The sequence below is a fragment of the Panulirus ornatus genome, chromosome 9, assembly GCF_036320965.1.
Source record: "Panulirus ornatus isolate Po-2019 chromosome 9, ASM3632096v1, whole genome shotgun sequence".
Lineage (NCBI taxonomy): Eukaryota > Metazoa > Arthropoda > Malacostraca > Decapoda > Palinuridae > Panulirus > Panulirus ornatus.
The window spans coordinates 12479934-12495725 of NC_092232.1; the positions used below are offsets into that span (position 1 = coordinate 12479934).

Here is a 15792-nt window from a genome sequence, read left to right on the forward strand (position 1 = left end):
TTGCAGGAGAGAGGTGGTGACAGAATCAATGGAACAAAAGTCCTTTGATTCAACTTTGGTTTACATAGAGGAGGAAGAGCTGCCTGAAATATGAGCAGTACTGGGTCATTTAAAACTTTTATAGAAATGAAAAAGGTGCTCACAAGAAAAGTGATTATAGCATATGTACAAAACTCCCAGAATTTGGAAAGCTGATTTTGTGATGTTGGTTATACATAGTTTCTAGGACAAAGTGAAGGGTAAAGTATAATTATGCTCAATATGTTTATGTAATTGCAAGGATGATTTGTGTTTTGAAATTGAACAGAGGGACATTCTTTGGCATTTAGAAAGAGATATAGATAGAAATTGTCCTTTAGTTGAATTTAACCAGATTATTGCTTTTCCATTCCAAGATTTAGTGCAAGCTGAAGGAGAGAATTCTGGGGGGCATTTGCCAACTGTTGATAGGTTAAAGGGAAGACACTACATCAGCAACTACTGCATTGGACCTGATTAAAGGAGAAGGTGTGCATTAGAGACTAAAGAGAAGTAGAAAGGCAAAAGGAAGGACTTTTAGAAAGAAAAGATGTATGCCACACCTTGAGGGCCAAGACAAAAGATTCATCAAAATGTTTGAGAGAGGAGGACCAGAGATGTGTCACATAGAAGAGATCACCAGTGATTGGAAAGAAAGGAATGGGATTCTAAGTCTTGGAAAATGTCACAGGTAAGAATATCAAAGACTTTGGAGATAGCTGAAATAAGAACAGTGGAGTGATAGTTAGAACTGTCAAACTTTTCATAGAGATGGGCTACAACAAGGCATAGATGACTTCAAGAAGAAGGAAATGCCCAGTTACATAGATACACAGACCCCAAGGTCCTAGTGAGGTAGTCTGACCTTAACGCTACTTAAAAAGAAAAATATAATGCTGTCTCCTTAAAAGTAGTAGAAGAAAAGGATAATATAGCAAAGGCTCTGTCCTGACTCACCTCTCCCTCTAGAAACATGCCGGATGGAAAACAGGTAGAAAAATACAAGCAGAATTACTATGCCTGAAGGAAATTTGTCTTGGAAAGTCAGAATTGTAGAATGAACATGAATATGTCATGTGTCCCATCATCAACGTGCATCCCTTCATTTTTTGTTATAAAAGACAATTGTAGGGATATCCTTGAGCTCCAGCCTTTCAACATACTATGCCTTTATTTTTCATGATGTTGAAGAATGATCTAATTCTTATTTACACTCTCAAAGCAGATGACATGGGTTAATGATTGTTGATATATCACCACAGTATGGCCAAGGAGAGATCAGTGATTGAGAAGGTAGCACCATACAACACTATGGTACGATGACTTATTAAATGAATTATTCAGTACCAGAGAGTAACAAGGGATGGTCAAGCTTAAATTTGAAGATATTAAGGGTGTTGCTATAAACATTTTCTGGGAGATTACTACACGCATCAGTAATGTTCTTGATAAAGAATTATTTCAAACAGTCCAGATTAACTTGGTGACCTACATGTTTTAGTCTGTTTTCTCTCATTTGTAATGCTGGTGCTACTCTTAAGATATTTTCACTATTGATGTTGTTGAATCCTTCGAATAATCTCAGACATTCTTATAATTTGCCCTGAAGAAGGAATCAGTTTTGTTGCTCTTCACTGCACTGCTTCCAGCTTAAGAATATCCTTGTTAAAGTTGTGGGCCAAAAATTGCTTTGCATATTTGAGGTGTGGCCTAACTAGACTTAGTCACAGTGGCAATATCATATCCATGCTTTTTTATGTAAAGTTTCTGTTGATGAATTTTAACATCCAACTTGCTTTCTTGGCAGCTTCAATACAATGCTGGGGGAATCGGAAGTTATTAGAGATAGTGACCCATAGATCCCTCATACTAGGTTTGTCCTTTATCTTGTGGCCTATCACTTCATAATCAATTTTTTTTTGTTGAGTTTTTGTACTTTTAACAGCTGATAGGATATATGTGTCAGAAATGGAGGAAACAAGGAGAAGGGGGAGACTATTTTGGAGTGTTCAGGGCTTGAACATGCAGGAGAGTGAAAGGCATGCACAGGATAGAGTAAATTGGAACAGTGTAGTGTACAGGGTCAGTGAGCTGTTCAAGAAGGCTTTTCAGTATTTTTTGTCACCAAGATCTCAGCCTCAGCTCACAAGGCTTCAGTATTCATAACACAACCCTATCATCCCATCAAAAGAAATATTATACCTATCACTACTATACTTTGCGGCAGCAAATGACACACTACTTTGTGTACTTGCACGTACTCCAGCATTTGGAGGCATTACTCATGACCCAAGCACTTTGCGATTCACTGCATGACCACCACCAGCCTGATTCACTGTCCTAAGGACTTGCCACGTGTGGACCAATTTTCTGTAATGTTGGACTATATTTTCTACTTACAGTATTTGCCTATTGAGATCTGCAAGCCCTGTTCTATACTTGGTTACCTTAAAAGCTTGTCTTAAGGATGTCTAATGATATTTTTATTTCTCATTCAGAACATGAAGCTTACCATTCTCACTACTTACTGTGAGTAAAATAATATTGCTCAAAGCAATGATCCCTCTTAGCTGGTCACCTTTATGCATATTAGCGTCCACTGCATTAGCCCTAGATTTCAGTCTGAAAGCATCTTTCCTCATAACTTCTGCAAGATCTAATGTCATGTTGGATGAAGACTTTTATTTCATTCTTAGGTCCTATACACTTTTTTCCAATACAGACGATCTATCAACCTTATCTCTAAACACATATATATTATTATATTATTTTATTATACTTTGTCGCTGTCTCCCGCGATAGCAAGGTAGTGCAAGGAAACAGACGAAAGAAATGGCCCAACCTACCCACACACACATGTATATACATACATGCTCACACACACACATATACATACCTATACATTTCAACGTATGTATACATACACAAACATATATATACACATGTACATATTCATACTTGCTGCCTTCATCCATTCCTGTCGCCACCCCGCCACGCCACATATGAAAAGGCAACCCCCTCCTCCCTGTGCATGTGCGAGGTAGCGCTAGGAAAAGACAACAAAGGCCACATTCATTCGCACTCAGTCTCAATCTGTCATGTGTAATGCACTAAAACCTTAGCTCCCTTTCCACATCTAGGCCCCACAGAACTTTCCATGGTTTACCCCAGGCGCTTCACATACCCTGGTTCAATCCATTGACAGCATGTTAACCCCAGTATACCACATCGTTCCATTTCACTCTATTCCTTGCATTCCTTTCACCCTCCTGTATGTTCAGGCTCCGATCGCTCAAAATCTTTTTCACTCCATCCTTCCAACTTCCACCTCCAATTTGGTCTCCCACTTCTCCTTATCTCCACCTCTGAGATATATCCTCTTTGTCAGTCTTTCCTCACTCATTCTCTCCATGTGACCAAATCACTTCAATACACCCTCTTCTGCTCTCTCAACCACACTCTTTTTATTATCACACATTTCTCTTACCCTTTCATTACTTACTCGATCAAACCACCTTACACCACATATTGTCCTTAAACATCTCATTTCCAACACATCCACCCTCCTCTGCACAACCTTATCTATAGCCCACTTCTCGCAGCCATATAACATTGTTAGAACCACTATTCCTTTGAACATACCCATTTTTGCTCTCTGAGATAATGTTCTTGCCTTCCACACATTCTTCAATGCTCCCAGAACCTTCACTCCCTCCCCCACCCTGTGACTCACTTTTGCTTCCATGGTTCCATCAACTGATACATCCACTCCCAGATATCTAAAACACTTCACTTCCTCCAGTTTTTCTCTGTTCAAACTTACCTCCCAGTTCACTTGTCCCTCCACCCTACTGAAACTAATAACCTTGCTCTTATTCACATTTACTCTCAGCTTTCTTCTTTCACACACTTTTCCAAACTCAGTCTCAAACTTCTGCAGTTTCTCACCCGAATCAGCCACCAGCTCTGTATCATCAGCGTACAACTTTCTCACTTCCGAAACCCTCTCATCCACAACAGACTGCATACTTGCCCCTTTCTCCGAAACTCTTGCATTCACCTCCCTAACAACCCCATCCATAAACAAATTAAACAACCGTGGCGAAATCATGCACCCCTGCCGCAAACCGACATTCACTAGGAACCAATCATTTTCCTCTCTTTATACTTGTACACATGCCTTACATCCTCGATAAAAACTTTTCATTGCTTCCAACTACTTGCCTCTCACACCATATATTCTTAATACCTTCCACAGAGCATCTCTATCAACTCTATCATATTCCTTCTCCAGATCCATAAATGCTATATTGTATACAAATCCATTTGCTTTTCTAAGTATTTCTCATATACATTCTTCAAAGCAAACACCTGATCCACACATCCTCTACCACTTCTGAAACCACACTGCTCTTCCCCAGTCTGAACTCTGTACATGCCTTGACCCTTTCATTCAATACCCTCTCATATAATTTCCCAGGAATAGTCAACAAACTTATACCTTTGTACTTTGAACACTCACCTTTATCCCCTTTTCCTTTGTACAATGGCACTATGCATGCATTCTGCAAATCCTCAGGCACCTCACCATGAATCATACACCCATTGAATATCCTCACCAACCAGTCAGCAACGCAGTCACACCTTTTTTTAATAAATTCCACTGCAAAACCATCCAAACCCACTGCCTTGCCAGCTTTCATCTTCTGCAAAGCTTTTACTACCTCTTCTCTGTTTACCAAACCATTCTCCCTAACTCTCTGACTTCGCACACCACCTCGACCAAAACATCCTATACCTGCCACTCTATCATCAAACACATTCAGCAAACCTTCAAAATACTCACTTTATCTCCTTCTCACTTCACCACTATTTGTTATTACCTCCCCATTACCCCCCTTCACCGATGTTCCCTTCTGTTCTCTTTCCTCACCAACTAGTCAACAACACAGTCACCCCCCTTTTTTTTAATAAATTCCCCATTCAATACCATCCAAACCCGCCGCCTTACTAGCTTTCATCTTCCGCAAGGCTTTTACTACTACTTCTCTGTTTACCAAACCATTCTCCCTGACCCTCTCATTTTGCACACAACCTCAACCAAAACATCCTATACCTGCCACTTTATCATCATACATTCAGCAAACCTTCAAAATACTCACTCCATCTCCTTCTCACTTCACCATTACTTGTTATAACCTCCCCATTAGCCCCCTTCACCAATGTTCCCATCTGTTCTCTTTCCATACGCACTTTATTTACCTCCTTCCAAAACATCTTTTTATTCTCCCTAAAATTTAACAAAACTCTCTCACCTCAACTCTAATTTGCCCTCTTTTTCACCTTTTGCACCTCTCTCTTGACCTCCTGCCTCTTTCTTTTATACATCTCCTACTCACCTGCACTATTTCCCTGCAAAAGTTGTCCAAATACCTCTCTTTTCTCTTTTACTAACAATCTTACCTCTTCATCCCACCACTCGCTACTCTTTCTAATCTGCCCACCTCCCACCTTTCTCATGTTTCAAGCATCTTTTGCGCAAGCCATTACTGCTTCCCTAAATACATCCTATTCCTCCCCCACTCCCCTTACGTCATTTGCTCTCACTGTCCTCCATTCTGCACTAAATCTCTCCTGGTACTTCCTCACACAAGTCTCCTTTCCAAGCTTACTTATTCTCACCACTCTCTTCACCCAAACTTTCTCTCTTCTTTTCTGAAAACCTCTATAAATCTTCACCTTTTCCTCCACAAGATAATGATCAGACATCCCTCCAGTTGCCCCTCTGAGCACATTAACATTCAAAAGTCTCTCTTTCATATCCCTATCAATGAACATGTAATCCAATAACGCTCTCTGGCCATGTTTCCTCCTTACATAGTTTTTTTTTTTTTTCCGCTTTGTCGCTGTCTCCCGCTATTGCGAGGTAGTGCAAGGAAACAGAAGAAAGAAATGGCCCAACCCACCCCCATACACATGTATATACATACGTCCACACCCGCAAATATACATACCTACACAGCTTTCCATGGTTTACCCCAGACACTTCACATGCCCTGATTCAACTCACTGACAGCACGTCAACCCCTGGTATACCACATCAATCCAATTCACTCTATTCCTTGCCCTCCTTTCACCCTCCTGCATGTTCAGGCCCCGATCACACAAAATCTTTTTCACTCCATCTTTCCACCTCCAATTTGGTCTCCCACTTCGCCTCGTTCCCTCCACCTCCGACACATATATCCTCTTGGTCAATCTTTCCTCACTCATTCTCTCCATGTGCCCAAACCATTTCAAAACACCCTCTTCTGCTCTCTCAACCACGCTCTTTTTATTTCCACACATCTCTCTTACCCTTACGTTACTTACTCGATCAAACCACCTCACACCACACATTGCCCTCAAACATCTCATTTCCAGCACATCCATCCTCCTGCGCACAACTCTATCCATAGCCCATGCCTCGCAACCATACAACATTGTTGGAACCACTATTCCTTCAAACATACCCATTTTTGCTTTCCGAGATAATGTTCTCGACTTCCACACATTCTTCAAGGCTCCCAGAATTTTCGCCCCCTCCCCCACCCTATGATCTACTTCTGCTTCCATGGTTCCATCCGCTGCCAGATCCACTCCCAGATATCTAAAACACTTTACTTCCTCCAGTTTTTCTCCATTCAAACTTACCTCCCAATTGACTTGACCCTCAACCCTACTGTACCTAATAACCTTGCTCTTATTCACATTTACTCTTAACTTTCTTCTTTCACACACTTTACCAAACTCAGTCACCAGCTTCTGCAGTTTCTCACATGAATCAGCCACCAGCGCTGTATCATCAGCGAACAACAACTGACTCACTTCCCAATCTCTCTCATCCCCAACAGACTTCATACTTGCCCCTCTTTCCAAAACTCTTGCATTCACCTCCCTAACAACCCCATCCATAAACAAATTAAACAACCATGGAGACATCACACACCCCTGCCACAAACCTACATTCACTGAGAACCAATCACTTTCCTCTCTTCCTACACGTACACATGCCTTACATCCTCGATAAAAACTTTTCACTGCTTCTAACAACTTGCCTCCCACACCATATATTCTTAATACCTTCCACAGAGCATCTCTATCAACTCTATCATATGCCTTCTCCAGATCCATAAATGCTACATACAAATCCATTTGCTTTTCTAAGTATTTCTCACATACATTCTTCAAAGCAAACACCTGATCCACACATCCTCTACCACCTCTGAAACCACACTGCTCTTCCCCAATCTGATGCTCTGTATATGCCTTCACCCTCTCAATCAATACCCTCCCATATAATTTACCAGGAATACTCAACAAACTTGTACCTCTGTAATTTGAGCACTCACTCTTATCCCCTTTGCCATTGTACAATGGCACTATGCACGCATTCCGCCAATCCTCAGGCACCTCACCATGAGTCATACATACATTAAATAACCTTACCAACCAGTCAATAATACAGTCAACCCCTTTTTTAATAAATCCACTGCAATACCATCCAAACCTGCTGCCTTGCCGGCTTTCATCTTCCGCAAAGCTTTTACTACCTCTTCTCTGTTTACCAAATCATTTTCCCTAACCCTCTCACTTTGCACACCACCTCGACCAAAACACCCTATATCTGCCACTCTATCATCAAACACATTCAACAAACCTTCAAAATACTCACTCCATCTCCTTCTCACATCACCACTACTTGTTATCACCTCCCCATTTGCGCCCTTCACTGAAGTTCCCATTTGCTCCCTTGTCTTACGCACTTTATTTACCTCCTTCCAGAACATCTTTTTATTCTCCCTAAAATTTAATGAAACTCTCTCACCCCAACTCTCATTTGCCCTCTTTTTCACCTCTTGCACCTTTCTCTTGACCTCCTGTCTCTTTCTTTTATACATCTCCCACCCAATTGCATTTTTTCCCTGCAAAAATCGTCCAAATGCCTCTCTCTTCTCTTTCACTAATAATCTTACTTCTTCATCCCACCACTCACTACCCTTTCTAATCAACCCACCTCCCACTCTTCTCATGCCACAAGCATCTTTTGCGCAATCCATCACTGATTCCCTAAATACATCCCATTCCTCCCCCACTCCCCTTACTTCCATTGTTCTCACCTTTTTCCATTCTGTACTCAGTCTCTCCTGGTACTTCCTCACACAAGTCTCCTTCCCAAGCTCACTTACTCTCACCACCCTCTTCACCCCAACATTCACTCTTCTTTTCTGAAAACCCATACAAATCTTCACCTTAGCCTCCACAAGATAATAATCAGACATCCCTCCAGTTGCACCTGTCAGCACATTAACTTCCAAAAGTCTCTCTTTCGCACGCCTGTCAATTAACACGTAATCCAATAACGCTTTCCGGCCATCTCTCCTACTTACATACGTATACTTATGTATATCTCGCTTTTTAAACCAGGTATTCCCAGTCACCAGTCACTTTTCAGCACATAAATCTACAAGCTCTTCACCATTTCCATTTACAACACTGAACACCCCATGTATACCAATTATTCCCTCAACTGCCACATTACTCACCTTTGCATTCAAATCACCCATCACTATAACCCGGTCTCATGCATCAAAACCACTAACACACTCATTCAGCTGCTCCCAAAACACTTGCCTCTCATGATCTTATTTATATACTTATTTATATCTCTCTTTTTAAACCAGGTATTCCCAATCTCCAGTCCTTTTTCAGCACACAAATCTACAAGCTCTTCACCATTTCCATTTACAACACTGAACACCCCATGTACACCAATTATACCCTCAACTGCCACATTACCTACCTTTGCTTTCAAATCACCCATCACTATAGCCCAGTCTCAAGCATCAAAGCTACTAACACACTTACTCAGCTGCTTCCAAAATACTTGCCTCTCATGATCTTTCTTCTTATGACCATGTGCATAGGCACCAATAATAACCCATCTCTCTCCATCCAGTTTTACCCACATCAAGCTAGAGTTTACTTTCTTACACTCAATCACATACTCCCACAACTCCTGCTTCAAGAGTAGCTTTACTCCTTCCTTTGCTCTTGTCCTCTCACCAACCTTTGACTTTACTCCTAAGTCATTCCCAATTCACTCTTTCCCTTTACCCTTTCGCTTCATTTCACTCTGAGCCAAAATATCCAGGCTCCTTTCCTCAAACATACTACCTGTCTCTCCTTTTTTCTCATCTTGGTTACATCCACACACATTTAGACACCCTAATCTGAGCCTTCAAGAAGGATGAACACTCCCCACAGGACTCCTTCTTCTGTTTCCCCTTTAAGAAAGTTAGAGTACAAGGAGGGGTTGGATTCTAGGCCCTGCTCCCATCCCCTTTAGTCACCTACAACATGCGGGGAATGCATGGGAAGTATTCTTTCTCCCCTATATTATACTGAACTGCTGTTTCCCGTGTCAATGAGGTAGCGCAAGGAAACAGACAAAGAATGGCCCAACCACTCATATACCCATATATATATGCATAAATGCCTATACACGTACATATACATATCAGCATACACATACACAGACACATACATATTTTTTTTTTTTTTTTTTTATACTTTGTCGCTGTCTCCCGCGTTTGCGAGGTAGCGCAAGGAAACAGACGAAAGAAATGGCCCAACCCCCCCCCATACACATGTACATACACACGTCCACACACGCAAATATACATACCTACACAGCTTTCCATGGTTTACCCCAGACGCTTCACATGCCTTGATTCAATCCACTGACAGCACGTCAACCCCTGTATACCACATGGCTCCAATTCACTCTATTCCTTGCCCTCCTTTCACCCTCCTGCATGTTCAGGCCCCGATCACACAAAATCTTTTTCACTCCATCTTTCCACCTCCAATTTGGTCTCCCTCTTCTCCTCGTTCCCTCCACCTCCGACACATATATCCTCTTGGTCAATCTTTCCTCACTCATTCTCTCCATGTGCCCAAACCATTTCAAAACACCCTCTTCTGCTCTCTCAACCACGCTCTTTTTATTTCCACACATCTCTCTTACCCTTACGTTACTTACTCGATCAAACCACCTCACACCACACATTGTCCTCAAACATCTCATTTCCAGCACATCCATCCTCCTGCGCACATCTCTATCCATAGCCCACGCCTCGCAACCATACAACATTGTTGGAACCACTATTCCTTCAAACATACCCATTTTTGCTTTCCGAGATAATGTTCTCGACTTCCACACATTTTTCAAGGCTCCCAAAATTTTCGCCCCCTCCCCCACCCTATGATCCACTTCCGCTTCCATGGTTCCATCCGCTGACAGATCCACTCCCAGATATCTAAAACACTTCACTTCCTCCAGTTTTTCTCCATTCAAACTCACCTCCCAATTGACTTGACCCTCACCCCTACTGTACCTAATAACCTTGCTCTTATTCCCATTTACTCTTAACTTTCTTCTTCCACACACTTTACCAAACTCAGTCACCAGCTTCTGCAGTTTCTCACATGAATCAGCCACATACATATATATACATGTATATGTTCATACTTGCTGCCGTCATCCATTTCCATCGCTACCATGCCACAAAGGAAATACCCCCCTACAGCGAGCTAGCGCCAGGAAAAGAAAAAAAAAAAAGGGGGCCACATTCACTCACACTTAATCTCTGTCTGTCATGTGCAGTGCACCGAAACCACAGCACCCTTTCACATCCCAGCCCCATAGACCTTTCCATGGTTTACCCCAGACACTTCACATGCCCTGGTTCAGTCCATCGACAGCATGTCGACTCCAGTATACCACGTCGTTCTAATTCACACTATTCCTCATGCCTATCACCCTCCTGTATGTTCAGGCCTTGATTGCTCAAATTCTTTTTCACTCCATCCTTCCACTTCCAATTTGGTCTCCTGCCTCTCCTTGTTCCCTCTACCTCTGACACATATATCCTATTTATCAACCTTTCCTCACTCATTCTTTCCATGTGACCAAACCATTTCAGCACACCCTCTTCTTCTCTCTCAACCACACTCTTTTCATTACTGCACATCTCTCTTACCCTTTCATTTCCTACTCGATCAAACCTCCTCACACCACATAATGTTGTCAAACATTTCATTTCCAACACATCCACCCTCCTCTGTACAACCCTATCTATAGCCCATACCTCACGACCATATAACATTGTTGGAACTGCTATTCCTTCAAATATACCCATTTTTGCTCTCTGAGATAAAATTCTCGCCTTCCACACATTCTTCAATGCTCCCAGAACCTTTACCCCCTCCCTCACCATGTGACTCACTTCCGCTTCCATGGTTCTGTCCGCTGCTAGGTCCACTCCCACATATCTAAAACACTTCACTTTCTCCAGTTTTTCTCCATTCAGACTTAACTTGTCCATGAACCCTGCTTTTATTCACATTTACTCTCAACTTTCTCCTTTCACACACTTTTACAAACTCAGTCACCATGTTCTGCAATTTCTCACCCAAATCAGTCACCAGCATTGTATCATCAACGAACAACAACTGACTCACTTCCCAGGCCCTCTCATCCACAACAGACTGCATACTTGCCCCTCTCTCCAAAACTCTTGCATTCACCTCCCGAACCACCCCTTCCATAAACAAATTAAACAACCATGGGGATATTACGCACCGCTGCTGCACTGCAGACATGTTTGGAATAATTGTTTATTGATGCAGTGTATTGGCAATATATAATCACTAATAGACCATCAATATGCACATAGTTAAAACCAAGCAAGCTTTTACAAGTATATTATCCATGAACAGTTAATATTTACCTTGATCAGCTGAGAGTCTGCCTGCCAATGCCAGTGGTAAATTTGGGAACATTAGGAGTGATGTCTTGTTGGAAGAAATTGCATGACTTATTTATTCTGTTACTGATCCTTTCATAGGAACAAACAAAGATCCCTTCTATTTGACCACATCAACTTTTACATTAGAATGCTACCACAGAGAGCACACATATGCATATGCACAAACACCTCTCCAATTGAATGATGATCCGTAGGCCTGCACTTTAAATTAGTTCAAATTCATCCAATCCCCATTGATCACCAGTAGCACCAGTTCACTATGCTGATCATAAACAATATCCACTATTATGCAATCACAATAAAGTAAGCAGTGTAGACCATGTGTAGATGGGATGCTATAGTCCTTTTGTAGGGGATGTAGTCTCATTTCAACACTGAAGACACTAGCACCAAACAAACCCCTGTGGTGCACAATCTCCTAAATTGTTCCTTGTAGTTGTAAGATTGGACTTGACAGCTGTTCATCTGACATGACATCAGTCATCACTTTGTAGTTGCCTTAAGTTAACGAAAGCTATTTCTCAGCATTGTGATCATTCTGTTGGAATGCTATGTGCCATAAGGGATGAGGGGTTAGGCTACTATGTGCCTTAAAAGGGAGGTAAAGGATGGCACTGGTGGTATCTGTCCTCACTAACTGTAGGCATGGTACTGTAACAAAAATACCGCTGACATTACTTCTCAAGCTACATTTTATTACAGGGCTTATTTCAATATGAACAATTCTCCATAAACAGCTTTAAGCTGATTCAAGTTACAACACCATACTTACAAATGCTGATCAGACAACTGTATTTTTTTTTTTCCTCTGGTGTCTAACCATGGATTGATCATTGATGCAAACCCAGCATCAGCACAGCAACCCTGATGCTAAAACACAGGCTGACACAAAGGATTCTTGTGTCCAGCCTCACCGTCCCCTCCTGGTGTGGCAGTACACTAAGCAGTTAGACAGTCTATCCTTAGATTAATCTGATTGACAATTTACATATCTACAGATTTCATTATACAATTGGCTCTTTACAGAGCATACAAATAACAAAGCTATAGATCACATATCTCCCACAGTCCTTATACCATAATATAATCATATTTCATGTATTAATCTTATTCTAAAGTACCTCTGATGTGTTTGGAGTATCCAGCTGTTTAAAGTTGTTAGAGTAATAGTTTTAGAGCATTTTTTTGTAACTTATTAAAATTGCTCTAAGATGTTTACTGTTTATATGGAATCCATGAATCATTGCTTATGCATGTAAAATATGTTTTTGATCTTTAAGTGTACAGTATACTATTATTATGTATTCTGTGAATATTTCTTTATCACAGGTGCTTTATATTTTCCTGTATACATGCATTGATAACTATAATGTTTAAGTGCTTTTTTGACATTTAGATAAGCTGTTTGATTTTTATGTATCTTTTTTATGTAGAATTTCATAGTGATCAGAATTTTGTGTTGTTTGAAGTGATTATCTTTTGAATAGTGTGTATGTTTATGTAAAAAGAAAAGAAACCTTCTTTTCAATGTATATGTAAACTAATATTTACTTAAGAAATACTATAGCTTAGAGAGTCATACTTTCTTTTTTTTGGTAACCTGATATTCAGATAGGTATTGCATATTTATTTGCAGTCTAGCCTACTATCGGACAAATTCAAGCGACCATTCAAGAAGAGACACTCCTCCCTTCCACATGCTCCATCAAACCGTGTAAATAAGTATCTGGCCCAGGCCATTGAAGCCAGATCTGTAGATAGGGAAAAGTCTACTCATGTTTCACTTATCACTCTATGCTTCAGAGACAGCGAAAAGGAAAGAAACGTAAGTTGGAGTACCATTTAACTAATGATTTTGATATAGATTTAAGCAGGGCTCAGTATGGTTGCATTTCATAGGTTTGTCAATGAGTAGAGTAACCACCTTGTTTTTAAGAGCATTAAGTTACTGAGAATCTTCAAGACAGATTGATAAGGTTTGTTTGATCCTAAATATTAAAGAGCATGCTAACTTTTTTCCCTTACCCAAGATCAAACAGAGACACTCATGCAGTGGGTATGTTATGCCATTGGCTTTGTAGTCTCACACAGATACCGATAGAACTGCAGAACTGATAAAGTGGAAAGGCACAGAGATATGTGTATTCTCTGTGTTTGTTCTCTTTATACGAGTATGTCTGTGTGCTTAGATGCATCCGCATTTATATTTATAAAAGGCACTTGTATTTGTGCATACATACTCATAGTGAACAGCTTAAGAATATATGAGCAGTTAACTTCAAGATCTGTTTTTAATGCAATATATATTTACATGCCCTACTTTCTACATTCTGTACATTATGGTTTATCCTTTCTTTCAGTACCATGAGGAGTTAGATGTGGGTTTTGGCAGCTCTTTGCTGTGTTCACTGTTTTTACTGCTGTTTGTGGCATCAGTGCAGGCACTGGTCTTGCCACGCACTCTGCTCTTCCTTTTCTTGTTCCTCGCGGCTTTTGTTACAATATCTGTAATGCTTATTGTCCTTCTGGCATCCAGGTATGTGTTTTATTGACAATTTTATACTGTTTAGTCTTTCTAACTCAGTTATTTTTAATGCTTGAGATTTTTTTAGGGATATGAATGAATGTAGGACTTTGAAATATCGACTTTTATCAGTTTGGATTAGAAAATTTGTATTAAGGTAGCAGATAGAATTTAGTTCAGACCTACTTTGTTATTTCTTTTTATTCTGCCCACATACACTAATGAAGACAATTTTAAATGAAAAAGAAGTGGGATCAAAATATGATTTTGTTATTGTTTGCATCCTGAGGTGTCTTCTTGTAAGGTTTAGTGCTTGTTCACATCAAGCTGGGAGAGGATTATGTCTTGGATTTATTATGATCATAATTCTTATACACCTTATATAGACTTATATTTTGAGTTGAGGATAAGAAATAGTATTTCAAAGAATCTTGAAATGTTTAAGGATAACACTGATGAACAGAATTAGAGATAGTATTTCAGAGAATTCTTATAGTGGTTCAGAATAATGCTGTATGAATAGTAGTAGGAACCTTCAGTTGAGGTGTAGAATTCAGATGACACTGGTGTGTCAGTGAAATAGCTCAAAAAGGTTTAGAAGTTTATTACAAATGGAACCGACTATTCCAGTCCTTTGATTTCCTGTGGTGTTGGGGATAGGGACACAAGTTCCACAAAATAAGCGGCCACAAAATGAACTTGCTTATATGCAGTTGATCCATCTAATGTAATTGTAGCTAATGATAATGAAAAGAAATATTTAGCCAAACTGAGATGGAAAATTCTAGGAAGGCTCTTTAACCCTTACATGGTGGGATTGGTTGGGAGTTCCATCATGATGTCATCTCCTATGACCCACTCACACAGATTCCTGCCTGAAAATATTCATATTGAGGCATTCTTCCATTGTAACCCATCTTCAGTACATTTACTCTGGCTGAATATCATTGACAGTGTATCAGACAAGCTTTGGCCTTTGTCTGTGTGTGATTATTATTTGTGTGTTACAGGGAGAGTTTTATTCTTATTTTGCCCCATCTCTTAACCTTTTATTCTTGTATGTATGTACCATGTCTCACATCTATGTGTACACACACACACACACACACACACACACACACACACACACACACACACACACACACACACACACACATTTCATTACTCTTGATTAGACCTTCATCTTCACTCAAGATTGTCAAATTCCAGCGAATATCATAGTGAGTGAGAAATATTGCTAACTTTACGGTAAATGCTGAATAGTTACTCAGTCATAATGTTTCCCACGGAGCCTATGGTCACACGGTCACAGCTGCAGTTGCATAACATAAACATTACCTTAAAACTAACCTACGACAGCACTTAGCTCTGTCATCT

The 15792-nt window shown here is 40.4% G+C and overlaps 1 protein-coding gene across 6 annotated transcripts in view; it reads left to right on the top strand.

Moving 5' to 3' along the window:
• Positions 1-15792, top strand: part of LOC139750214 (adenylate cyclase type 1-like) — an 836862-nt gene that overhangs the window by 600353 nt on the left and 220717 nt on the right. For all 6 annotated transcript variants that reach the window (XM_071664687.1, XM_071664693.1, XM_071664690.1 and 3 more), the window contains 2 exons: positions 13528-13716; positions 14252-14427. In XM_071664687.1, the coding sequence (XP_071520788.1) occupies positions 13528-13716; positions 14252-14427 (365 nt within the window). The remainder of the gene's footprint in view (positions 1-13527; positions 13717-14251; positions 14428-15792) is intronic.